Source organism: Pezoporus wallicus, unplaced genomic scaffold (assembly GCF_028554395.1).
Source record: "Pezoporus wallicus isolate ANWC-B61680 ecotype Strahan unplaced genomic scaffold, APGP_CSIRO_Pwel_v1 contig_5863, whole genome shotgun sequence".
Classification (NCBI taxonomy): Eukaryota; Metazoa; Chordata; class Aves; order Psittaciformes; family Psittacidae; genus Pezoporus; species Pezoporus wallicus.
This window is the reverse complement of record NW_026635152.1, coordinates 292,850-320,470: the sequence shown is the minus strand read 5'-3', so window position 1 is coordinate 320,470 and position 27,621 is coordinate 292,850. Positions and strand designations below refer to the sequence as shown.

At 42.6% G+C, this 27,621-nt stretch overlaps 1 protein-coding gene and 1 long non-coding RNA gene across 3 annotated transcripts; both read right to left on the bottom strand.

The window, feature by feature from the left end:
- Nucleotides 1-139: 139 nt before the first annotated feature.
- On the bottom strand, nucleotides 140-27,621 carry SRPK1 (SRSF protein kinase 1). 2 transcript variants are annotated; one of them, XM_057404068.1, is made up of 16 exons: nucleotides 27,525-27,621; nucleotides 27,372-27,432; nucleotides 15,636-15,754; nucleotides 13,789-13,897; nucleotides 12,876-12,963; nucleotides 12,580-12,667; nucleotides 11,086-11,192; nucleotides 10,273-10,438; nucleotides 9,571-9,596; nucleotides 8,869-9,082; nucleotides 8,183-8,608; nucleotides 6,477-6,577; nucleotides 5,494-5,601; nucleotides 4,142-4,211; nucleotides 3,606-3,698; nucleotides 140-2,594 (listed from the first exon to the last, which is right to left on the bottom strand). In XM_057404068.1, exons 1-16 carry the CDS (start codon nucleotides 27,586-27,588, stop codon nucleotides 2,410-2,412), a joined length of 2,025 nt encoding a protein of 674 aa, XP_057260051.1. In that variant the 5' UTR covers nucleotides 27,589-27,621; the 3' UTR covers nucleotides 140-2,409. The 2 variants fall into 2 exon arrangements, with proteins under 2 accessions (XP_057260051.1, XP_057260062.1); XM_057404079.1 differs by lacking the exons at nucleotides 27,372-27,432; nucleotides 27,525-27,621 and adding an exon at nucleotides 18,919-19,572.
- On the bottom strand, nucleotides 21,647-23,134 carry LOC130596461 (uncharacterized). Its single transcript, XR_008971526.1, has 2 exons — nucleotides 23,070-23,134; nucleotides 21,647-23,032 (listed from the first exon to the last, which is right to left on the bottom strand). It is a non-coding gene; the product is annotated as an uncharacterized LOC130596461 (long non-coding RNA).

The following is a 27,621-nucleotide window of genomic DNA, read 5'->3' as shown; positions in this document are numbered from 1 at the left end:
GCAAAGAAAATGCAATCACTGGACCATGTCTCAGAAAGGACACTTACAGAGGGAGCGTAAGAGGAACAGGGCTCAGTCATTAAATAATCTGTTTATTGTTACGGCTTTCACAAGGAAAAAATAAGACAAAGCACCCAAATAGAAAGAATAAAAATGTATTTTCCTTCAGGTTTTAGACTGACACAGCAAGTACAAATCCTTTAGTGTGAGCACTTTACGGCAATTTGGAGATTTAACAAACCCCAAGCAAATGAGCACACAGTACAAGACTGAATCCTGACAGTGGCTTCTGCACGTCTTCAACTCACAAGTTGGCTTTAGCCTTGGCCATCATCGGAAGAACCTTCCTCCTCCAGTCTGGTGTGGCAGAGGGAAGGAACTCTTGGAGCTGAAGGTGCAGATCCCTTCTAGGAAAAGATCTTTAATGGGCCAGTCTCAAGTGCACAGGACCAGGTGAGCTTTCCAGACAACAGAAATTGTTTGCAATTTGTCAATGTATCTTCACAGTATGCAGAGAGCAGGTATTTTGGAACCCAATCCTGTCTGCAGTCCTTCTGTAACAGGTATGGAAGAACACACAACTGGAGAACTCCAGGTGAAAGTGAAAAAGTCAAATCAGCAGGTTAAAACTCTTTTGGTATATGACCTTCCTTTAATTTTAGATTATATGCATAGAGAACCTGATCTACCCCTAAACGAACATGCAGCATGATTTGCATTATAAGCCCAATCAGGCACTGGACCAGAGAAACTCTTTTCAAGTGGATTAAATGACACCAAGGTTTATGAATCAACGATCCTTACAAAACAGATTCCCAAACGCTCATACAGAAGCAACACATTAACAGTGGTCTGGGCAGCTTTGGCAGTGTAATCCTCTTGGATTGCATCTACGTGGCCTCCAGCATTTTCCTGCTGTGACTTCTGGCCTCTGAGCGCCACCACAAATCCAAAGGCCTGTTTGGTCCAGGGTAAGGAAGTGCTTCTGAAGTCTCAACGCTGCCAAATCTTGTTTTAGAGAAGGACGCACTGAATCTGTAATAGGATCAGCAAGTCTAGAAGGAAGCCATCATAAAACTATCAAATGCCACAGTGATTTAATTAAAATTAACCCATTTCCTCACTATATCCAACCCCCTCTGAGCTTATACAGAAACCCCATAGAACATTTGGGCTTGGGGTAACTCAAAACCAGCTTCTAATCCAGTTCTACATGGAGAAAGTCCACTTCTGCTACCTCTCCTTGTGCTAATGGCCCAGAAAATAAAAGGCAGTCCCATCCTGGGAAGTTCTTTCTGAAGGCCAGCACCTGAAGCAAGCAAAAAAAAAGGTCTTTACACTGGGCCTTCAGGGGTTGATTTGGAAAGTCAAGGGCTACAGTGTGGCTGTCATACAGATGCCACTTGGGGAAAAAAAGACAATGGTCAGAAATTAAAAGCCAGAGTAAACTGCCTCAGTGAAAGCCCCATGGATACAGCAGCTGCCTCAAGCAAGGCAAAAAAGTGCCACTAAGGGATTAAAAAAAAACCCCAACAAAACAACCAACAACAAAAAACCCTTACAGCTCACTAAAATGCTTCAAGAGTTGCCTGCAACAAGGCTCCCTCTCTACACCCAAAGGGTGCACCCATCTGTATGCTGAGGATTGTGCGTGGAGTTAGTTCCAGCTTTTGCTTGTCACCTTTGAGGCACAGGCATTGCAGTAGAAAACGTCACCGAGTTCAGAAACTATTCTATATGGGCGCAGGGAAGGATAAAGTAAAGGAGCAGGGCACTTTGGAGGAAGAACTAAAGGATCCTAAAACCTAGGTTTAAATAGCTCTTTTTAAAAGGTTTAAGCAACTAGAACTAAAATTATGTGAGTGGAAAGCAAAGAACGCAGCACGCACCTTGAAAACTATGGAGGATTTCAAGACCTTTGCTCTACAAGGAACTAATGCCACCTTGGTGCCATCTGTTATTTCTCACCCCATTTCTGGGCCAACAGTGGGAAACTGACTCCTGACTCAGGGAGATAAGGAGGTGTTCACATCTTCACACCCCTCCCCTGGGAAGAGAGTTGAAATTTAGCTAAGGGAGCTTACTGAGCACAGCTGAGCTGTAACACGTGGGACATAACAGTGAGGAGACTCACAGGAAAAACTTCATATTCTACTCAATCAGTCTTTGGCAAAGTCCAATCAAGGCAAAATACAGATGATGCCCAGTGGCTGAGGAGAGTCCCCATGGAGTCACGCAAGCAAAGTCAGCAGAACAGGTTAGATTTATCTAAAATCTTGGAAGCCTTGAAGGAAGAGCTTCACACCGAAAATGAAAAAGGATAAAAGAAGATCTGGGGAAGGGGCAGCTGGGTGCATGTAGGCTATGCTGTAAACCAGAGTGTAGTGCTGTGGCATTGGGCTGAAGCTTCTAGGAGTTAAGCCAGGGGTGCCTGAGACACTCTGCTGCTGTAGCTCGTTTCTCTGGGATCAGCTCCAACATAGGTAATAAGAAGTCTGTGAATGCAGCTGCCTCGTCTTGGGACCACTCATATTTTTCCACCAAGACTTCAAAAAGGCCCCAGGGCTTCAGTTTAGTTATGTGCTTCAGGTCACCTGAAAACCAAGACAGACAGGTGGTGTGAGACATGGGAAAAGAGCAGCTGAACAAAATAGGCCAAACAGGCGAACAAGACAGACTGAGCTCAGAAACTGTTCTAATAGTTGGGGCACAGGGAGCATAAAATGCTAGGGCATGCTGGAGGAAGAAAAATTATACTAAACCCCCTTTCTATCCACTTTTGAAGACTGCTCTGTAAAGGTACTTCCTTGATGGCTTCTTTTTCTTCCCCTCCTGCTATTTCTGGTCCATTATCAGCAAATATTAGCTTCATTAAATCTCCAATTACACTAGTTGACATGGTGGACAACTGTGCCAAACACTGTGGAATACATGCAATACACAGAATCATAGAATGGCTTGGGCTGGAAAGGGCCTTAAGATCATCCAGTTCCACCTCCCTGCCATGGGCAGGGACACCTCACATTAGACTGTGTTGCCCAAGGGTCTGTCCAATACATGCAGCACTGTCTGAGGAAGCAATATACTACTGACAAAAAAGGGTTTGTTTTGTTTAATAAAAGTATTTTACCTTCTTCTTGAGGCTCAATATACTTCTGGGGTACTTAGAGCTTTATGATAGGGGTATAAAGTGTCCTGAGCAACATGGCACAGGATGCAAGGCACTGTTTAGGTGTCTGGCAGGCTGGAAATGGGACAAAGCTGTCTACAGAAGACTTCAAAGGTGAGACAACACCTCCAACTGACAAAGATCAGCTAAATAAAGCCAAATCAAGTCTGAAGAAGTATCTACAGTACTGTTTTTCTACCTGCTGCATTTGATCAACATCAAGATGTCAAGTAGGATGTAGGAAACCTTGAGCAGTCAGACAAGAATGCCTTATATTTAGCTGTAGTTTTACTGATGAAGTCTTTCATAAAAGAAAGGAAAGGCTTAAAGAAGCATCTTTGGAAGCATCTGTTGTAAAATGGGATTTCCAGCAAGGCACTCATGTATCTGGCACAGAGGATGAGGGATAAGTGACATTTGCTTTGTTTCCTTTTACCTTTTTTGGTGAAAAACTCCTTGGAATATTTTCCTGCCAAAATGAGCTTGCGAGGTATCTTCCCCAGAAGTTCTATGATCAATGCAATGTGATCTGTAGTTTTTCAAGAGAAAAGACAGTGAGACAAATTCACACAAGACATCTCTATGCCCCAGTTTCCTTCTCTGTGATACAAGGACAAAGACATCGTCTCCCTTAAAAATCACTTTGAGATCCACTTTGAAATCAGATTACGCTAAGCAGTGACAAAGTCAAGGGGGAAGTGGAATAAAAAGGGAAGGAGAATTTGAGAAAATGATCATTTTGCAAAGCATGATAAGAGAATAAGCAGTAGGAGGGACTGGAAACACCAGAACAAGAACATGGACTTTACTGCACCATGCGTTACCACAGAGCACAGCTGGTGCTGATTTGGGTAAAGGATCTTTTCACAAGGAGCCTTTGCATTGATAACTCACAAGAGAAGGCTCATTCTGAGGAAGCAAGCATTTTATTTCATGCGTCATTTGAAAAAGGGAAGACTTTGACAATCATACCTTCATCCCGTGAGTAATCCTCCCCAGAATGAGGCTCGAACAGATAGTCTCCTGTTGCTAATTCAAAGGCCTAAACACACAGAAAGGAGCATGTTAAATCACTTTAATACACCTCACACAGTGAGATGTGCTGCAGGGTGATTCTGATTCTCTCTGTGGGCCAGAAGCAAAAAACCTGCAGAACTCTGGTACACCATTATCATCTTAAGATGTGCAATTACTTAGCAACACTTTGAACAACTGCAGTAAAAACCATCCTAGGCATAGCTTGGATGAACTCTGCATCAAGTAATCCTGTGTAGAATGGTACAAAGGCATTTCACAAACTCAGCCTGTTTGCCTCAACAGCATTTTGAAAAATGATGTGACGTCCAAACTCCAGACTGTTTTTCCTTTTTACAAAGTTTCTCCTCTCTCCCTGGATTTCAGACAGAAAAAGACCTTTTTCAAACAGTCATTCTCTGAACATTTTTCTCTAGATACCAAACCATGTTTTAAATGAGAAAAACATTTGCATTCATTTCAACTCACCATTCCTAAATTCCAGAACACCTTTACATATTCACTTTTAATCAAAACAGAACCTCTGACCTGTATTCTTAAGTTTTCTTTACAGACTGCTGTTGTCAAACTATTCAATCAGGCGCTTGGAGTAGCCACTGTGTGATTCTGGCCACAGGTTCTGCAGAGTCAACACGATCCTATCAGATACTCTGCTACATTCGTCCAAGACAGTGAAAATTATTTCACTCGCTATTTTCCAAGCTTAAAATATAAAAGCCAAGCCTTGAATTTGCAGAAAACACAGAATGAAGACACCAGAGGTACACACAGGAACTGGCTAGACCGATTTGGTTTTTTAATTACCATATTCTACATTTGCCAGCTACTGCAGGAACAGCTTCAACCTCATCTCAGCATCACTCAGATTATACAATTATTCATGCAGAGGACGATTAAAATACAAAATTTTTGCCATTCATGCCAATGAAAAATGCAGAAGATAATTAAAATATGAAATTGTACTGAAGACATCTGTGTAACAGTGCTGGATGCAGCAGAAAGGCTCTTGTCTTCAGAACTGCATAGCTGCCATGTTCTTCCAATCATCTTTGAAATCTGCTGGTCCTGTAGAACAAAACTAACTTTCAAAAGGAAAGCCACATATGGCAAAGGAAATAAAGAAACCACTCTGGTATGCAGTCATGCTATTCATCGAGTCTGGAAGTTGTCTTAAAACCTGGGAGGGTTTTTCGCCAGGCTTGGTTAGTAACTCAGCAGCCCAGAGCACACAAGAGCTGCACCGTGCGCTCCATGGAAGCAGTTAGAAATCCCCTAGTGACAGCACTCACCATACATGCTGTGCTCCAAATGTCAGCAGGGGTGTTATACCCTGATCCTATCAACACCTCCAAGGATCGGTACTGTCTTGTCTGGATGTCTTCAGTGAAGTGCTTGTGCTAAACAGAAGAAATGTTTTACTGAACAGTTGTGAGACTTTACAAGAGGAGAATCAACAACCTGGAAGGCCAGAGTAGCTCAAAGCTCATTCCTAGGGCACTTCATCTGAAATATACATCCTCATTCAATATTTATCTTCCTACAAATACTGTTCAAATGCTCTACATGAGACACTCATGAGTCCAGCAAACCACAAAAATAGCATAAAGGAAGACTGAGAAGCTGCACCCTTCTCCTATCTGAGCATGACTCAGCTACCTTAAAAGCAAAGCAACACCAATGTAAGAGACCACCCTGCCAGACACTGCAAGCCTGACATGCAGTTCTGAGTTTAGGACTCATCTCTCCCATACGATCTGAAGTATTCTGCCATTTAAGCAGCCAAGAAAAAACAGACATTTCTTCTACATGAAACATCAAACTCTAAAAGCAGAAAAGCACAAGCAAAGAATAAAACTATGAGTCTCTTTCATGTACTGATGAATCCACTGAAGAGGTTTGACAAGCTAATGAACTATAGCACCAGCATGTCAGAGGAATTGTTTGCACTTTTCTTTCTCCAAGAGCACAACAGACTCCTTCAGAAGCTTCATATTCACAGATTTCTACATATTATGTGTGTCACTGGTCACAGGTGTATCACAAGTCATCTAATGACCACTGTGGCACACAGGCTGAAATCCTCTGTTAAAGGATGATTTCTTTCATTGCATCCCTGCTCACCTCTCTTTTTCTCCCCAAAGTAGTTTCAAACTGTCGCTACCTTCACAAGCAGGTCTAAGATAGATCTACTTTGCAAATTCTTTCCCATCTTGGGATCCTGTGAATGAATTATCAGGTTTAAACAATCAATGTGAAAAGACTGCACACTTACCACCCAGCAGGCATTTCCTAGGTCAGCTATCTTCACTTTGAGCTTATCTGCATTCTTGGGCTCAAGAGGATTAAGAAGGAAATTCCCAGCAGTTGATTTTCCTAGAGGCAATGTGTACAACAGCCGATTAAAGCTACATGGACAGTGTCACCATCTGTCACCCAAATCTTACTGCACTCCCCCTACACAAGAAAGGTCTCACAGATCAGAACTTTTCCCTCTCCAAAGCCTGGGTATAAAAATCACTCTGCACTGTGAACAGCTTCCACTATCAGGACCCGCGTGGTGTTAGAAAGCAGAAGGACAAGTAAGTGTACGCGAGAGGGACTGTTTCCAAGGCTCTCTGCGCAGCCTTAAAAAGTCCATTTCCAGACAGGAAGATTTAAATAAGGGCATTGCCAGAAACAAAACAACCCTCTCAACCCTTAAGTCTTCCTAAATATTTGAAGGAGGAGAGTCCGCATATTAGAGCGTCCTTCTGACATACCCATCACTCACTGCTGTAGTAGACAGTTACAAGAGTTAAGGTACAGATTGGGAAAAACCACAGTGACACAACAGAAAGCAAATAAGTCAGTAAATTACATCCAGCTGAAGCTCTAAAACTTTGGAGATCTGTGAAAAGCAAAAGACACCTAAGCTTATCTAGCAGGGGCATCCAACTAAATGCAGTTCAAGTTTAAATTTCACTTGCTACTTTTCATCCCTACAACTTTCCAGTGGTAATCTGCCAAGAAAAGGCTACAGGAAGAATTGTGGATGTTAATTTCTCCTTCCTTCTCCAAGCAGATATACTGTGCCTGATCTTGACTCAAAGTGCAAAAGGACAGGTTTAGTAATTGGCTCAAGGTTTTTTAGCACAGACACCCCTGGAATGGATTTAAAGTGCTGTTCACCACTGTGTCTTATGCTCTCCTAAACCCACAAGACTTACGGTTTTTGCCCACAGAAACAAATCATGTTTAAACAAAAGCATTAAAGAGGGTTTTTTTCCTATGCTGTATATGCTTTATTTCAGTCAGGCTGCATTTCCAGTTCTGGGAGAGCATTTATTTGTATTAAGTAACTGAGGAGTTACCTATGCTCCATGTTCAGAACTATCAGAACAGCAGTATTTATCCCATAATTTAACAGCCAGTGACTATTTGTAGACTTATATTTCTAACAATGAAAATCACATAAGCAACACCTGATACAAAGGAGGAAACGTTCCTATACTGAAAAACAAATGTATAGGTATTTAAAAGTGGGAATACTTATGCATTCAATAGTCAAAACTAAGGTACAGCTACAAATGGAAGCTACAAACAGTGAGTACCTCGGAGCAGGACTGTCATGTTAATTACTCCTGGCAGGAAACCACTCAAACAGATGGTTCTGATCACTTCAAATCTAGATTAGATCTAAGGCAGAAGCTCTTCCCTGTGAGGGTGCTGAGGCGCTGGCACAGGGTGCCCAGAGAAGCTGTGGCTGCCCCATCCCTGGCAGTGTTCAAGGCCAGGTTGGACACAGGGGCTTGGAGCAAGCTGCTCTAGTGGAAGGTGTCCCTGCCCGTGGCAGGGGTTGGAGCTGGAGGAGCTTTAAGGTCCCTTCCAACACAAACCATTCAGCCTCCAGAATAGAGGTTCCTATTAATACCCTGAAGCGTTGGAACACAACGCTCCCTCACCAAGGAGAAAGGAGCCCTTACAGGGTTCCTCTTATACCTTTGCTGTCTGATGGGTTATTATTCTCATTCTCGTCCTCTGAAGGTATTTCTGTTCGGATGCTTTCTTGCAAATGATTAATCTCCTGCTCACTGAATGACTGCTCTTCATTGGACGTGGGCTGACACACCATGGAATCTTCTGAAGCTAAGGGCACAAAGGAGTCCGACATTGCTTCTTGAGGCCTATTCTCCAAGTCACCGTTACGCTGACTGTAATCACAACTATGCAAGTTTTCCTTCTTCTGTGTAAGAGTGTGATCACCACAGTCATTGGCATTATGAAGGTCATCCTCAAGTCGCACAGATCCTTGATTGCCAGATTCTGGGAAGTCTGCCATTTGTACTACTCCATTGCAGTTTATTTCTGTTAAGCATTTTTCCACACTGCTTTCCATCAGAACAGATTGCTCCTGTACAACTTCAGCTGCAAGAGTGGAAAAGAAGATCATAGTCTAAAAGTAATAGCTGAAGTTGCTCAAGGGAGCCTCAAGGGAGAAGTAGGAGGCTCTCAACATGTAATTTATGAATTAAGTTTCTAATAGGAAATATCCTAGCCTCTTTAGATGGGCAGAATGCAATGGAAACAGGTTAAGTAACAGCCACCTCTATTAAAGGTGCTCATTCATGCCAGCACAAGTGAAAGGACAACACTGTGCTACTTTAGCAATAACTTTAGGTCCATACCTGTCTTTTTGATGGCATTTTCCTCTGGTGGGCTAACTTTTATGAGCATTTCCAGAGGGCTCTGAGCTTCTTCCTCTTCTTCAGGCTGTGTCTGCCCAGGGCTTGCTTCCTTCTCCATTTCTTCTATCTCTTGCATTCGCTTCTCTAACAACTCAGCCTGTCGTTTCTGCTTCTTTTTCAACTTCTTTTTCTTATTCTTTGACATTTTGTCAGCCTATGTGGAAGCAAGCAGAGAAACTGGACTGAACGTTTGGTAGTTCAGCAAATCTAAAATGCGTCGTTTAATTTATTTTAGATCTGAGGAAACAGTCTGGGATGAGAACTCTGGAGACAGTTCTTCCAAATAAAAAGCACACATTAAGGTTTTTGGAACAGCTGTCTATGGCTCTTACATGCATTTCTGTCCTAACCTGAGAAACCTGTGGTAGTCTCCAGACAAGGAATTGCAAGTAAGCAGAATAAAGGCACCTTCACAACATACCCTGAGCCCACCAAAAAGACTACTTATTCTGGTGCTTTATGAGCTAACACTGCTTACATCTCCAAGACAGCACTGAACCTGCCGCCTATGTCTGTGACAAACACAGATCACTTTACCTTCTGATACAAGGTTGCTTTCCCTTAATGTTGACTGCATTATAAAAGGATGCAGTAGATACTCTAAGCAGATGGATACTTACACATGAAAGCTATTACACTTACTGGTTTTGGCTGTGGTGCAGTGCTCACTGAAAGAGAAAGAAGAGCAGTAAATTAGTATGTTTGTAAGTAAAAACTGCAACTGTGTTCTTATCTTAAAGGTAAGCTATCTGCTACGTGGTTTGGTAACATTAAAAATATATCAGCAAATGTTATTTTGAAGGCTCATTTTTCTACAGAAGTAGAAGAATTAAAAAAAAAGAGAATAACATGAAATGCATAATTAGAATTCCAGAGAATAGACTTGCTTGACTGATATCAGACTTAAACTTCCTGTCATGCAGCTTCATTTACTGCATGTATTACGCATCTTACTAAAAACAAAATGCAAACCAAAGCATTAAAATACCAAAGTTGAGGGAGCTTCCCTAAGGTATACTATGATGGGCTCAGCTAAATGTTAGGATTGTAAGATTATGACTAACAGCCTTCCAACACACTGCAGCTGTTCTTCACAACTAGTCACAGGTACAATGGATATCCTGGAGAGAAACAGAAGGAACTGGGAATGAGAGAAAGGCTGCTCTCAGATCTTTAGGGATGTTTCACGTTAAGGAAGCCATTTCTGTTACAAGTTTTCCAGACTTCTGCAAAAACACCAGGTAAATCATCTTTTTTACACCGTACTCAGGAAGTTTCCCTAGTGTGAGCAGTGACAATGTGGGGGGGGGGGGGGGAATAACACCAATTTGCAGGAAAAGTCACCTGCAGAGCCAGATGGTGGGGGAGCCCCAGATCTTTGCCACTCTGTTGCTTCTGCAGCCAGCCTGCGGATGTACTGGTCATTCACACACAGGAGAATGTTCTCAGGTTTAATGTCAGTGTGAATGATTCGACACTTTGTGTGCAAGTAATCCAGACCCTGAAGAACCTGCAGAGAGGGAAACCGATCCTTAGAAAAAGCAAAGGACAAGCAAACAGAGAGTGAAGGAAAACTCAAAATAGCCTAAGATGACCACTGAAGGGCTTCTGTGAGAATACTCCAGATTAGAGCTAATGTGATCAGTGGTTACTACTCAGTTCCAGGAAATACAAGATTCACATATAGATTTTAGCTGTGAACTTAAAATACTGTCTCTTTACTCTCATAATTTATCATAGTTGAAAATCTAATCTTAACACCCTACAATAAAATCATGTTCTCCTCTGCCCCTTCACCTCACATGTAGGTGTGTGGTACTTCTTAGGCAACCATCCAGTATGAAGAACAGGTTTCTCTTGCTCTTTCCATCATTAAGCACCATATTTACTGAGACAGAGTTTAAAAGAAAAATATTTGCACTTATAAGGAATAACGAGGGTAACAAAAGGTTAAAAGCAAAGCTGGCCTCCCACCATGGTTCAAGTGTCAGAAAATAACAGGTTTTTGCAGTAGAGAAAGAAAATATTAACCCAAGAATGACTTGTTTTGCATGAGAAAGATACCAGTGCTTTTTGTTTTCTTCGAACTGAGGATTAGTGAAAGAGTTCTCACTGGGTCGAGTGGAACAGTGCAGTCAGAACTGAACAGGAACTGACCTGTTTGATGATCTTTTTGACACAAGGGAGTGGGAGCCCCTGATAATTTGACTTGATGATCCATTTCAGAAGATGATGCCCTAGAACTTCAAACACCATACAGATATCTGGAGCTCGGTCAAGGAAAAAGATGGAAATTCTGAAGCAAGGAGCCCTGAAGTCCCAGGACTGAGGATCAAAAGAAAACCATACCAGCTATATGCTTTGTATTAAAGAACTCTCATCCTTCTAACACAAGCTGCCTTCCTTAACAGTATCACCTTGTCCCACACATCAGTGTTGTTATGTAAAGCACAGAGGGATGGAGATGGCTAGGACACGGGTCCTAACACAGCAGCAGCAGTCTCTGGCTTTGAGCGAAAGCCAGCTACACAAGCAAGTGTGCATTAGTAGCTCCTGCTAGTATTGAGGCAGCTTCCAGCCAAGAGTGTACATTTTGGAACAACCTAGGCTCCTGCCCCAGGCAAAACTTAATGCCAGATCATTCTGTGCCAGCACTACCTGAAAAGATAATAAAATTTGCATTTCATAAGTTTCTTTGGAACATTCTCCACCCTCCCTTGCCTCTTTACCAGCAAAATAAACTTTTGACAAGCCTCAACTTCAACAATATTTACATTATCTGCCTTTTGTCTATAAGTTCTGAACAGCTACAGTCACTCCAGTAACACCTTATTGTGCTTTTGCTTTAGAAGCTAAACTTCCACTTTATTAGGTTGCTTTTCTTCTACACTGGCAGAAAGTGTTTCACAAGAGTGAAATAAATTCAAGATGAACTCAACATTTACTCGATGCTAAATACCAGAAAGTTCATAGAGGAGATACATTATGGGGCTACTGTTTTCTAGAAGTGTTAGAAGGTTTAGAGCCTACAGCTCACTGAAATCAAATTCAAGGGCAACAAGCACAGAAATCCAACTTTCTAATTTTAAGGGTTCACTACTGGGACTTGCCACAAATCACTGCCCATAAGAAGGCTGTTCACAGAACTAGAGGGGATTTTCAAAGCAATACACTTTAAACCTCCTAGAAATTTTTATGAAGTCCAAGGTAAGATGCTTTCATAACTAGAAACCCACCTTACTATCAAGTTACAGTGTGCATGTGTTTGCTGTTTTTACTTACTGCTCTTAGTATTTTATAGTGTTTTATTTCAGTAAGGGGTTATTACCAGGCTGCTTGTGAAACTGAGGGGTTCTGACAGAGCCATTCTGTCCTCAATCGGAAAGCAGATGCAGCCACCCTCATGTTAACATGATCTCTCCTGTTCAAAGCATAACTAAGCAGTGCAGTCTCCACCACTTGCACATACTATGTCAGACTGAATGATCCTTCTCAAGCTGAGCAGGCAGTTCTGAGGCAGGTAATTCAACAGCAGGTTTCCTTGGGAAGTGAAAGGGCTGCCTGGACATTGAGCAGCAGTCCTGATGTGACAGCTACCTAGCTAACTCCCATCTTTATATAATTCTTTGCCTTTATTTCTCAAAAGGATACGAGAACCATTAACTCCTGAAATCTTGAAGTCATCTAATAACTGAACAACTCTCTCTTTACTTGGATCATTGGGATCGCTGTTGCGGACCTGCAGAGAAAATAAAAGAGGTTTGTGTTTCTTGAGGTAATTACCAGGCCAGAATATATTTTGAAGTCAGATCAACTGCATTACTGTTAGGTTGCTCTCCAACTTCTCTGCAGCCAGATGATCCAGAATGAAGCATGATAAATGTGAACTCCCCCAAATGAAGTAAAAAATAAAATAAAACATCAGAACCCCACTCTTGGGCACTCACCGATTTTAGCAACTTGATTTCATCCAGTGCTGTTTCTGTGTAGTGCTCTGCACTCTTCACCACCTTCATTGCCACAAATCTCCTACCTCTACACACACAGAATAAGTAAATTGGAGACTGTTAATGCTCAAAGAACTTATTTTCCAGGATTATACTAACTCTTCTGCGTACAAGAGAGCTACTTATTTAAGGCATCATGGAAAAATAAGTTTTAAGCACTCATGAAGACTGTCTTTGAGTCTTTTTTTTAATAGTAATTTCTCATAAAATAATAGTTCAGAGACTGCCAAACACACAAGCACTCTTTCCACACATATGGTTTGTTCTGTTAATTCCCTCTTGCACACTTGTATGCACAATCACAGAATCCCAAGGGTTGGAAGGGACTGCAAAAGATCATCTAGTCCAACCCCCCCTGCAAGAGCAGGGTAACCTAGAGTACATCACACAGAAACTTGTCCAGGCGGGCCTTGAATATCTCCAATGTAGGAGACTCCACAACCCCCCTGGGCAACCTGTTCCAGTGCTCTGTCACTCTCACAGTAAAGAAATTTTTCCTGATGTTCCCATGGAACCTCCTATGCTCCAGTTTACACCCACTGCCCCTTGTCCTATCACTGGACATCACTGAAAAAAACTTAGCTCCATCATCCTGACACTCACCCTTTACATATTCGTAAACATTGATGAGGTCACCCCTCAGTCTCCTCTTCTCCAAGCTAAAGAGACCCAGCTCCCTCAGCCTCTCCTCATAAGCAAGATGTTTCACCCCCTTAATCATCTTTGTGGCTCTGCGCTGGACTCTTTCAAGCAATTCCCTGTCCTTCTTGAACTGAGGGGCCCAGAATACAGAAACTCTTGTGTTAGAATGTGCATTCCCACCAGAAACACCAGCTAGAACAGAAAGACTTACTGGATGTCCCAGGCTAGCCACACAGTGGAGAAGTGGCCCCATCCAAGCTTCCGAATCACATGGTATCGTCCATTAAAGAGATCTCCTATTTTCACCAGGTGATAACCACCTAGGAAAAACAGTGGGAAAGTTCTATGAAGTGATCTCACAAGCACTGAAGAGCAGTCTGTGAAACAAGCATCACCACTTGAGGCAGACTTGATGTGTTTTACATTTTTAATCATATAAACAAATGCAAATGTTTCTTTAACTGGATCTCACTGGAATAAATATAAAGCATGCCAGAAGAAGAGCTGCCAACAGCCCTCTGGTTGCCTGAAAAGCTTTAATATAATTGAAGTAGAATGACCAAGTTTTCCTCCTTTTTTAATGTAGGCCATCACTGTAGCACCACTAAACAGCATTTCTTCAGTGAAAGCATCTGAAGTCTACTGAACTAAGCACCTTCGGAAAGCACTGCTTCTGAGGTTCAGTAGCAGAATCTTACAGTTGAATACCAGCATTGCTTTGTCCTCATAACATGAAAGAGAACTGAACTCAAGACCCCAGTGGAGTTCCCCCTGCAACTGCTTTCCTGACTGAAAGGCACTTTGCCATGTAACATGACTACAAACACAAAAGTCTCCTCCCTGTACCCCCAGTATCTCCCAAGCTGCTGACTATGCAGGAGGATTCCATGACAGAAGCAAAGACACAAAGACAACAGAATTTGCAGGAAACAGAATACAGAGAATAAACTGTGACTGTTAAGGTATAAATCTTTGCCAGAACCTGGAACTGCACCCTCGATTCCAGGCACTTACTATTCAACTGTGGTGAGCAAGTACCACCCATGAAACACGTGCTTTGTCAGGAAGATTTGTCTCTCTTGATTGGCTGGTTCATAAACAAAATGCAGAATTACTATCCATTACTTTGTTAGCTCCAGCAGCAGAAGTCCTTTTTCTTCACTAGAAGATTTCAGTTACAACAGTGACAGCTGTACCGACTGCAGTCACACAATGGCTTTTTCTTCTTCCCACCTGCTTTACAACTAACAAAATCCCACAAATACTTGGGTGGCATGCCAGAAGTAATGTAAATGCTTTGAAGTAAAGCACTGAAGCAGAAGAAACACTGCAATTAGAGGTCCCTGTGCTATTTTACTGTGCATTTTTTATACCATATATATGGCATTTGTTACATGCTTCTCCCTGCCTTTATATTGACAATAGAGTATCACAGAAGTAGTCTTACAAAGCACTTGGAGGTGGGGGCACGTAGTCAAGCTTCTAGTAATTGATGAGTTAAATTTGTATCATCAGTGTTCTGTCATTTTTAAAGTATTTGCCATGTTAAAACCAGTCTGACCCTTTTGATATACAATTATATACTGTGGTGTTTCCATTTGCTCTGTATTTAGTTTCTACTCTGAGAAAGAGTGGAAGCCTATATTTGCAGACACAAAGTTATCTGAAGAATGGTACAAAGATGATCTTCAAAAGAAAACAATGAAGAATTTGAAACTGATTTGAAGGATTTAGGTGTCCTTTTTCTGATGAAAATCAAAAAGGAACTGAATGCCTACTTGCTTTTACTGATTCTGAAAGCCCTCTGGCACAGAGGTAAAGCTAACGGCTTTAAATACCTTCATTAAAATCAGCTTCAACTCAAATATTGACTGATAGCAGAGGAAACCCTGGAAAATAGTTCCTCCTTTTCAGGTTAGTTTGAAAAACATTACTATTGTCATACAGTTTCAAAAAACTGTTAGAGTGAGTCTATTTTCATTCTCTACAGTAGATGGAAAAATGAAGGAAATTTTTGGTTACACTGAAAATCCTGTCCTGAAACAAGCAAGTCCTCACCTTTACAGTAATCATTTGGATCCTCTTGTTCATCATCATCTGATCCCAGGATTTCTTCCTCTTGCTCTGGAATATCATTCTCTGAATGAGCAGCAGGGCCCCGATGCTGAGTGTCGGGTCTGAAAGAGAACACACTGCATGTCTCACACACGTTACTCTTTAGTTCAGTAGTTTTCATTTCACATCAGGGATTGCTGATAATGGAGGAGATGCAATTATCAGCCTCCAGAAATCTATTTTCACATTTAAATGCTTTTACTCCTATGCTAGTATAAAAGTAGACACAAACAATTTTTCAGATAATAGTGAGAAATACAACTTAATGCCCTAGATTCATTTTTACAGTGGAACAAAGAAAAGACTGAACAAGAGAGCAAGTTAAAAAGCTTGGTAATCCCACCAACGCATTACTGAACCCCTTCTCAGTTTTTCATTCAGTGAGGATTTCTCTAAAGTAGATTTATATTTTAAGATGTCACCTCATATAAGAGCTGAAGATTTAAATGCCGGTTAATGTTATCTTAAAAACTAACATTAATTAATTTTGACTCCTTTGGTAAAAAAATCAAACTGGTGTTTTAGAAATTGGTCCCGTTGTTCCTTTCACCTTTGAGATCAAATGAACATTTAATGATCCTTCTGCTTCTAACACTTCAGAACTCTAAACCCCACAATACTGGGCTGGCTTTCTCCTGCTCTCAGTGTGGTGGGCTGCATCCCTAGTCTGCCTCTTCACTGCATGTCTAAAGTTGGTGACAGTTGTCTGAGCTGTGGTGAGTGGGAATCCACAGAGCAGATGTTCTGTCAACCCTTCAAAGAGCTTGTGACTGCAGATGGATTGAGATCAGGCACCAAGGCGGTATTTTCTTTCCACTCCCACATTTATAAACAAAAACATTAATTTTGTGTGTTTAACTTTCACCAAATGTGTTACTCCAAGTTCCTGCTCGTGATCACGTTGGCAAAGGCCACCTCATTGCTCTCGAGCATTTGAGCTGTGGCCAAGTTCCCTGAGCTAAGGCATCCCCACATCCCCTGTACCCCAACTCTTCCTCTGTGGTAGCACACCGCTTACAGCAAAAAAGCTCCTGAAATGGTAATGCTAAACTAGGTAAGTTATTTACTTTATGTCCTGGGTTCAGCATTACAGGGAATGGTTAAATGTCTACAAAGTTTAATCTTCACTACCCTTTTGTCTGAAGCAAGGACATGAAAGCAATGCCTATAGTCCATTTGCATTGGCAAGGTTTAATGGCAAAGCACGGCAGGATACACTGAGCTTTTCTTCTTAGAAGTATGAGATATTAAATAAAGCTGGAGTTGTCCAAAGAGGTGGGCAACACATTTCTTTACAGCAATGGATGTGGATATGCTAATGAATGTGGGCTTTTGGATCAGTTCTTGTAACTTATAACTGAGCTGGAGCCCTGCACATCATATCAGGGCGGTCCCACTGATCTTATGCCACAGGACAAATCTAGTATTTCAATTTTGACTAGTTATACAGCAGAATGAAGATTCAGTGTTTACACATGCACTCTGCTGAGACTTCATACACTAAATACATTACTACCATTCAGGCTATGGCCATCTTAAATATCTATGGAGCATAAAAAGGAAGAAACGAGCTTTCCAATTTGATCATGACTGAATCTGTAGCCATTTACAATCTGACACTGAAGTTCATTAAGTAAAGAGGAGCTACAAAGGTCATCCTGGGCACAATTAAACCACTCGCCATTTATTTTCAGTCTGTTGCAAGTCCTGCTGATATCTTAATTCAGGTAGAGATAAGCAACTCAGATTAGTGATCCTAAACAATAAAACAAGCCTGCCAGACAGTCCATTCCACTGCTGCCAGGCTAATAAGACCTATATTAACAACCTGTAGCTTGAGCCAGCCCTCAGATATTCAGTATTTAGACTTTCTGCCCCCATGAGCCACAGAATTACAAGTCAGGGGTAGGTAAAAGGAAACTGGGGAAGAGGGGAAAACTCTTGGAGGTCAAAATGCTGCTTTACAAGTGCTGCATTCCTCTGGGAACGACTAAGCTACAAATAAAGTCAACTGTCCACAAATGAAGAGCGGACAGCAAAGGCAAGAAAGGACCATGGACAGAATGGTGGAAGGTGAGACTGGATGCTCCCTATATAACAGGATCCTATTGACAGGGTAAAAAGCCAGGATGCACAATTGGATAGAAAGGAGTATTTAAGGCCAGTAGCCACACCCATAGCATAAGCAGTAGAGTATTTCTCCAAACACCATTTAAAGATCTTCACTTTTGTAACTGACGAAGATGGAGGGATTTGAGTGGATTCAAAAGAAAATTCACCTGAAAAACCACAGCCCGAGTGCTTTGCAGTAATAGTAATTTCATGCATCAAGGAAGAAGTTACTGGAAGCACTAAACCCCATTCTCTCAGAAAGGGCTGATGAATCGTGCTGCCGACAGCCTTGTACCTGCACACCCTGTAGTATGCATCTGAGGCTGTCCTGGGGATCCAAAAGCATTTTGCTTCTATATTATCATCTATTATACCAACTATGTAATAGTGAGCTACATTTAGGTCACATACATTTTTACTGCACTATTTCCTTTATGAAATCACCACCAAAACAAATCTCATTCCTCTCCCTCCCTGTGAACATTCATTAGATGTTACTACATCCCACCACCTTCTTCCCCCAAAGTGACCATGTCAGCTGCAGACAGAGATCTGATCAGTGCAGAATGTGTTAATACCAACGAAAAACAGACACACAAAACCACAGCCCTCATCCATCTGCTTCCTCATACACACAGTATTTGAAGAGGCACAAAAGGCTGCTAAAGACATCAGAAAAATCCTTACTCTGTATTCTAAGATGACAACTGATACAGCTGCCAGCAACACTGCAAAGTGCACATAATATATATGAAGAGCCTATAAAAATGGTTACACATTAAAAAAAAAAAAATGAAGTGTTCTGGGGTACTTCTTTGCATAGCCATCTCTGTTCTACTTACGAACACCTTGATCACCTTTTACTTTCGCTCTCTCAATGTGCTATTTCATCATCAGAATTCACTGTATTTGCAGGGTCTCTCTACAACTATAGAGCAGTATTTTACTTAAGGAAAACAACACGGAAAGCAAAATGCTAGATCTTTTATGGAGTGTTTTATTCATATCTAACTATATCCATATCTAGACCCTCCCAAAAGTCCTTATTTTCTCAAGAATGCCTGAAGAAGTGCAAATTCATAAGATGAAGAAAAAACTGAAGAGGGTAACCTACCTGCATGAAGCACGGCCTCCCATTGATAAAGATATTCCTGAAGACAGCCCAACAGTTTTGGAAAGAGCCATTAAAACCCAGCTGCCACACTGGTCAGGAAGAGGGGGACATCAAGGGCAAGCAGAGGGGCTGGTTCTTCTCAAACGCAGCAAAGCTTTGTGCAAGAGTGAGAGAGAAAAGGGATTTGCCTCCACCACCTAGCTGCAGCTGCACAGCACTGCATTGCAGGTGAAGGGCCTTGCAGCAAGGCTGGGGGGTGCTCTCCACTGATCTCCCTGCAAATTCACTCATGTTAGGGGTTGAGCATAAAGAGATTCACCTCCTCTTGATGTTTACACCCTGTCTCAATCTTCCCTCTAATGAAAGTAGAAATTCAGTCAGATACTTCACTTCATCTTCCTGAACAAGCCGGTTTTATTTGCCTATTCAATAGTCCACTGGATTCAAAGCGTGGATGGAGACAAGGCTCATGGTAATTGCTGACAGTACAACCCTTTTGATACAGAAATGCCAGCATGATCACACAGGAGAGAAAGGGCCTTCAAAGTAAAGAGTAATTTTCTGATGTAATTCCAAACCTCCCCATCCAGCATTACACACAAAACTGATCCTTTATGTTTAAAAGTAACAACACAAGCAGACGAAGGAGTCAAATCTCCCTTAAAAAGGGTGAACTGAGGGTTCTTCAAAGTAGCAGGCACTTATCATCATCCTCCATTTCCTGTGCCTGTTTATCCTGCTCATTTATGCAAGTGATAGGGGAAACACGTCAGCAACAACGTGACATGGCAAGCAGTCATTTAGAGATTTTTCCCTGCTGTGGAGGACTGTGTATTAGTGAAAGACACTCTGAAGCTGGCCCTGCAGTTTTAAACCAAGGAGAACTGGTTTCATCTGACTGTAGATCTAACATACCTTCACCTTAAAAGGATGTTCAAATTTCAGTGAGCATTTAACAGCCTCACAGTGACAAACATTAGAAGAGGTATTAACAACATGCAGTATTTTCCACTGTAGACAAGATTTTGCTCCACACTGATTGAATGTATCACCTGACAACTCTGTTCCCCCTGCAATGCCCAGCAGGGACAGCAACAGGTATTTGCAGGAACTAAGCTTTCAGTCAGTCACTTATTCCTCACAAAAAGTGTTCAAAGAGTCTCGAGTTTTCTTTCTAGAGTTTCTCCTGCCAGTTTCCCACAGAATCATTTATCTGGTCCATGCACTAAAAGTAAAAAGTGATTAAAAATGATGTGTATTCTTACAGATTTGCACTGAGGTGGAACCAACAGCATCAGGAGGATGAGAAGATGGGATACCAGTCATGCCTGTTAGCAGAGGCAGTGGAATGAAAAGTAGTGCTCTTGGTGCTGTGGAGCAGCACCAGCATGGGCCCCTTGGCTGCCTCTATAGATCACCAGTGAAGCCATCACAGTGGTCAAGTCTCAACTTCACCACCAAACCTCAGAACTTGCTTTCTCTAGCCCGGTAACTTACATAAAATACTTGCAGAGGTGTTTCATTCTCTTAATCAAGAGCATTAACATTGACATCTTCAAAACTCTATTTTGTACAGGAAGTGTTTCTCCCTGTCCCCAAAATGGCAGAAGTATCACCACCCATACTACTTACCTACCTGCTTTGAGCAGATACAAAAGCAGAGCCCCATCCACCTCCAAGCAAGGAAGACAGCATTTAATCCAAATTACTTTTCTCACATCGAACATACTTATATATGTGCTAACAGAAGAGATACTTGGACTCCTTTTCACCTCAGTTTCTTTGACACTTGCAGGGAGGATGCCAGTCTGCTTTCCTAAGTGATTTTTAAGCCACCGGCAGCATAATCTTTACAAACAGTCACTCCTTATTTGTAAGCTCAAATGACACACCTGAAACATCCCCAAAGAGAATTCAGTTCAGGGAATGCAAGGCTAATGAGGAATCCAGCTCATACTGTAGGAGCCACAGGTAAGAGCCCTGCAACACACTAAGGGACTCCTGCATCGCTTTCCACCTCAACCACCCAGCCAGGGATAACCAGGGCTGCACACCCACTGCAGCCAGAGCTTGCTCCAAGTGCTACTGAGATCATTTTCATTTGGGGAAATAGGGGGGAAAAAGGCTCCTTATGGGATGGTGAAAAGCCAGGATTTCAAATTTCTCTCCCACTTTCACATGCACGCATTAAGACAATGCCTATTTAAGTACAGTATGCTTGTCAGACTGCATCTCGTTACTATGCTATAGTGTGCCTGTAATTCCAGAATCATGTTAAGGCATTCCCAGTCAGAACAACTGCTTCTGGTGCCAGCCTCCAGCACTTACACACAGATCTGATGGCAAACCCAGTGATTGATAAATATTGTACTGCTTAGACTCAAACTTTCACTATGAATTCAGGTCTGAGTTGATAAAAGTATTTTCCTTGCTTGTATACACTTTACCGTTCTGCTCAAGAAGGCTTTGAGGGGATCTGAGGGAATTATAAATCACAGATTAGGAGGGGAGACTTAAAAGTCTATAACCCACATTATTTTGTGATTATTGCCACTCATTCACTCTTGCATCCCAATTTTCCGAATACAGAACCAGTATTTTCTGCCAGCAGGGCAAATGCACAGTACTTGCTGCTGTGGGGCAGCTGTCCCAGGGCTACGGGAACACCACCGCTGAGACCTTCAGAAGACCTGAAATGGTCTAACGTTTAGTTTTGAAGGAAGAGTGCTCAGAGGTACTAAGACATACTTTTGTTCAGTGGCTCCGTGGGAGTTCAGTCTTGAACATAGGTAGTAATTTCACAGAACAGTAGCACTGCACACAAATAACAGGCAATCAAGTCTCCTGCTCCCCGTACCCATTCACCCACACAAGCATTAAACAAGCTGTTTGTAAAACCGTCTGCTGTTCCAGCTATTCCAAACCAAGGGACTTCCATGGAAACCAGCAGATCTGCAGTTGTGTCCTGTCACAGTCTGATAATCACTTCTGTATGTGAACGAAAAAATCCTGTGGGCGATGCATTCTGACTCTACCTTAAACTTATGTTCAAAAGAGCTATGAAAGATGTAGCCCTGATATTAATTATAAAAGACAGGTGAGGAAAACATAATCCAAGATCCTGATCCCAGGCCAAGCTCTGAATAAGGAAGTTGAGGAAGAATATGAGAGGATTATCAGAACTCCAGGGCTCCACAAAGGCAGCAGGAAAGCAATGCAAGCGAGAGATGCAATAACAGACTGAGGAGTATCAGACTTCTGATCAGAACCTTCTGCTCCCCACACAGCACAGATGGAAAAATCACCAACTTCCTTGTCTCTCTTCACAGCAATTCTATTGAGGAGGAAGAAAGAAGTGAGGCTTCACTGCGTGTCACAAGTCTGACCAGAAGATTGCAGACAACTGGAGATCAGTTCCTTGAAAATACCAGATATTGCAGGCATTTGGGAAAAGGAAGAGGAAGTAAAACAGGGGTATGGTACCAACTCAGCTCTGCCACTGCCCTCCCTCCAGCGGTAGAGGGAGCCAGAGCAACTACTTGTGAAGCCTGAGGGAGAAAATGCAGCTCAATATATACAACACAGATCCCTGATTCAGGATTCTGAAAAAGGAACTCTTAAAAGAAGAATTGGAAGAAGTGTTGTCTGGAAAAGAAGCACTTCAACACAATCTCCAGGAGCTGAAGAATGCCAGTGAAAAAACAAGGACTGAAAATCAAGATCTTTTAAGCTCATATTGAAGAGCTCACTTGAAAACTTGCTTTTTAGGAAATTCAAATACAAGAACAGCGAAAAAGATCAGAAAAACAACACTTAAATTTCCTTCTGAAACAAAAGGAAACTGAACTCAGAAATGAGAAAGACCAACCGAGTTCTCTATAGAACTCGGTAAATCTGTAAGAAAGGATTAAATAAATTCATCAGCACACACAGAATTAGGAGACAGCAACTTCAGCTCGAGTTTCCAGAACAAGCCACACACTGTAACTGGGGGGCTGCCACTACCTTTGTAGTTATGCAGGCTCACAGAAATAACATTCTGCTTTGAGGAACAATTGGTTCAACATCCCTTACAGAGAACTGCTGGGTTTGTGCACGAGTCAGCCAGCTTCTCCTGGAACAAAAGACACTGCTGAAGCAAGACACTGGACTTGATGAAACAGCATTATCATTTGGGCCTGCCAAAACCGCACACGTCACCTACACATCATACAGCTCTGTAAGCCCAGTTCTAGTAACATGCTATTTTTCTTCATTTCAGAGAAAATGAGGTATAACACAGAACTTTTTGTTCAGTTTCTTGGCTGTTTTATTTTGAATCCGGATGGGGGTTTTTAGCCTGTTTTTAAAACTCTGGGTCTTAATCTCAGCAGTAATCTAAAACCTCATTTTTTTCCTAGGACAAAGAGAATAGTTTGAGCTTCTCAAGGTTTGCAAAATACAACACAGAAAAAAAAAACCAAAAAAACCCAGGGTATTTTACTGGCAGTTATGGTCTAACAGTCAAACATGCTTGACTATATTACAAATTAATAAAGCCATTGGTAAAGTACACCTGTATTTGTATTTTAGTTCAAATAGAAGCTTGTCTTTTCAAAGAGAAGCTCGGTTTTGAAGTACCAGATCTTCTTCACGTATCAGGCTTTGGTTCACACAGCTCAACAGCCTTAGAACACAGGACATTAATCTTTTTGCAATTGAAAGCATGCAGATGGCATGCTCCAGTATCACTTCAACCAGGAATGGACGTTATATCCATACAGGAACTAAGTCCAAGCAACAATCCCCTCCAAACAGCATTTGGGGTCTTTAAAAAAAAAGAAAAATAAAAAAATCAAGCTTTATAGCTCCTGTTTGCCTGCACTGCCTCCTGAGCAGACTCTGCCTTACCGCACACACGTGGCATGCGGACCTGCAAAGCAAGAAGCAGCCACCTCGTGGTGACTGAAAGGCGGAACTGCTCAACTGCAATCACTCCTTACTCCTGCTGTGCTCATGGATGTCCCCATCCAGCACTGCTCACACACCACCACAACACAGGAGTAGTTCTGTTCTCACTTCCCTACAAGTCAGACAACGAAAAGGAGCACAAGAAGCATTCCCAGGAAAGCACTGAGCAGCTCCTTCACCCTCCTAAGGACGGCTGTAAATAGGCCCATCGCATTTGTCTGCCAACACCAAACCTCAAAGACACTATTAACTGCTTCAAAGTGCAAGGATCTCCTGCATTATGGACAATTGGGCAAAAATTACTACCTGGATGCACCTCATCAGATACAGCTGTTGGAAGACTTTAAGTTATTAAAGTTCTAGTAAGAAAAAAGCTTGGAAGCGTACTTTTTAAAAGCTCCTTTTAAAAAGATGGGCTTTTTTTGAGCACCTTTGGGAATCAACTGACCTTTAGTGCCCAAGATGCTCACAAAATGATAAATTAACACATCAAATATTACCCCAGATAGCTTTCAGCAAAGCTCTTTCCTGGCAGCAGTACATACCACAGTAGCCAATGTATCAAACTCCCTGGGCTTTATTAGCAACTACAGCTGTGACGTCTGGATTTCCTGAGATGTTCTTAGTATTAAGGAAAAGACTAGCAGAAGGTTGCCTCTCATCTCCAAAAATAATTTAAAGAAATTTTCATCCTAATTCCTTGCCTTTTTTATGGAAAAGATTGAGATAAGAAGAAACTGAAAATTATATTCTTCCAACTCCACAATTGCAACCACAGGACCAATGAGGTGGGCAAGCAGAAGCTTCCTAAGCAGATCTGAGACATCTGGTTTCATGGTTCTGCCAGACTACCAAAAGATTAGGGGTAATTTTAGGTGAGAAGACATGGATACCTCTCCTTTGCATTACCAAGAAACCTCACCTGTGCCCTTTCCACAGAGAAGTATGTGAGGACAAATGCACACTTACAGAATCCCAGACTGGTTTGTGTTGGAAGGGAGCTTAAAGCTCATCCAGCTCCAACCCCTGCCACGGGCAGGGACCCCTTCCATAGAGCAGCTTGCTCCAAGCCCCTGTGTCCAACCTGGCCTTGAACACTGCCAGGGATGGGGCAGCCACAGCTTCTCTGGGCACCCTGTGCCAGTGCCTCAGCACCCTCACAGGGAAGAGCTTCTGCCTAAGAGCTCATCTCAGTTTCCCCTCTGGCAGGTTAAAGCCATTCCCCTCATCCTAGGGGGACATTCACTCCATCACTGATACCAAATAAAACTTTTAAGACAGGAAGAATGGGAAGAAACAGGAACATCCTGAATTTGTGGTAAATGAAGAATTTGATTGACCTTCACATTAAAAAAAACCATCATCATCTAGATGGAACTTTAATTAGTATTTACAAGGGTTTTCTGAAAATAGCCAATTTAGGCTGGTTTTGTCTGAACCTAAATAGTAGCAGTTTTAACTTGTGAATGATGAAAAAAAGCCCTAACTTTCCTGGTTTGTACTATACACAGCCCATTTTGATTATTTTTATCCAAGCTGGTGTTTTGGTTGGTTTTAACTGGATTGGGTGGACAGGGAAACTTAAACCAGGTGTAGCTCATTTCTAAAGTGAAAGCTATTTTGAATTGCTCTAAATCCCTTCAGAACATTCTCTGCATTTTTATAGTTACCTATAAAAAGATAATTCCTAATACTTACCAATCTTAACCTTTTAAAATCAGTCCTTTCATGCTTTTTACTGCCCTTCATCCAGCAAAAATTACATGTATGTGATCTAACCAACTACAAGGGAACATTAGATGTTAAAAGGATGCTCCATGTGGTTTCAAGTTTATATTTTATAGAAAAAAAATCTTGCAACAACCCAACTACGCTTATTTTAGAAGATTTAACTAAAACAGCTTTGTATTTAAAGAGCATAAATGTTGTGGAGCTGCACCTGAAGTTAGAGGCTGACACTGGGTTCTTTTTGTGGTACAACATAAAGTACATAAAAAGTACATGCAAGTTCCTGAGGCAGGATCCAAGAAACTCACAGTACCAGGAAAGAGAGTTGAAGTATGATGTTTAAGACGATAAATGCAGAATTTACAACTAGCTCTTCACTCAAATCAAGGTTAGTGGTAAACCCACCAACTAAGCAGCAGTGCAGTTAACCTGCTCAGGCTTAAGGTTAAAGGTTAAGGCTTAAGGTTAAAAGGAGTTAAAATACCATCCAGAACTGAAAGTTACCATTCAGCAACCTCAGAACTGACACAGAAATGGGTCTTTCCAACTGCAGGACTCTATGGGCAGTCAGTATTGTGTGTCTGCAGCCAAGCAAGAAAAAGTAACAGAGAATTAAACAACAATATTCGTTCAGAAATTAGGATGCAGATCATGGTTAGAAAGAGGAGAGCTCTTAAGAAATTATCCTAATGCTGCCATCAAGAAATACCAGGAAGACAGACAAAGCAGCACGGTAACTTAAGGCACTCCTGGAGTTTAACTAATGCTCTTCACCCCTCAGAAGCTCCATCTCAAACCAGCCGAATCTTTGCAGGAGACATTCAGAAAGTATTTTAAATCCTCATGATTTGTCAGAGGAAGTTACCCAAAAAGCATTAAAGAAAACCATCTCCAGCTCCCTCCCAAAGCCTTACTCACTGAATACCTTTGTTTTTAAGCCCCAGCGAGTATAAAACCTCCTGAGGTACCCAAGTTTTTACACAAAGAAGCAGCATTTTACTGAACATACATAACTGGCACTAAGATTTCCACCGCCTTCTACTCTAAAGGCATCCCGAGCAGCACTGAAGGCAGTACTTAATGCAGTCTGGTGGGAGCCACTGTTCAGTACATACTTGAGATCCTTTAATTTTATATATGCATTCAAAAGCTCACCACATATAAAGGCTTGTGACATTCCTGCGGTAGGAGAAGCCACAGGAGAGCATCAAAGGTAGAAAAAGAAGTCAACACCACATCACAGCGTTCCTACGGCGAGATTAAATAATAAAAGCCGAGGGGTGGTGGGGAAAGATTCAAGAGAAGCTGGTTCCTAAAGGCAGTAGTTACTACGCTGCCTGGCGGGGGGTCAGAGAAGGGAGATGCCGCCGGCAGCCCCCAGGCACAGCCCGGGGCTGAAGGACGGGGTCTGCGGGGACACAGCAGGGCCCGAAGCGGCTGAGCACGACCGCAGCTCACCACCGAAAACCGGGGCCGCGGAGCCTCCTCACCCCGGCAGCTCGCTCCGCAGCCCGCCCAGGAACCCGCGGCAGGGCCCGGCGGAGAGCGGGGCAGCAAAACCCGCCGCCCCGGGCCACCAGCCGCCTGCCCGTGCCGCGGAACGTGCCTTCAATTAAAGCCGCCTCCAACACCCGCCTAGCCCGAGGGGTCTGCAGGCTCCGTCGCCCCGTGAGCCCCGTGCCCGCGGGCAGGGCCGGCGGTAACAAAGAGGCGGCAGGAGGCAGCGCTGAGGCGGCGGGAGCTGCCGCCTGGAGGGGAGCGGGGGCCGCACTCACTTCCTCTGGGCCTTGTCCTTCTTGGCTTTGGTCCGCTTCTTCCGGGCCTGCAGCGCTAGCACTGAGGGGAGAGAACGGAAAGACCTGAGTGACAGCGGGAGGAGCACTGCCCGGGGCGCGCCGCGGTGCGGTGCGGGCCGCCGCGGGTCTCACCTTTCCGCTCCATGGCCGTCAGCGCCGGGCGTCCCTGCCCCCGCACCCGGGCCCGGATGCGCATGCGCGCCTTGGCCACCTGCGCGCGCCGCCCCGA

Excerpts from the sequence above, each read along its gene's own strand:
- SRPK1 (XM_057404068.1), bottom strand. The coding sequence starts at position 27,588 with ATGCGCATCCGGGCCCGGGTGCGGGGGCAGGGACGCCCGGCGCTGACG. Across the intron at positions 5,602-6,476 it reads TAGGAAATGCCTGCTGGGTG|CACAAGCACTTCACTGAAGA; the intron begins GTAAGTGTGCAG and ends TCTTCTGTTTAG. Across the intron at positions 3,699-4,141 it reads GGATTACTCACGGGATGAAG|ATCACATTGCATTGATCATA; the intron begins GTATGATTGTCA and ends GAAAAACTACAG.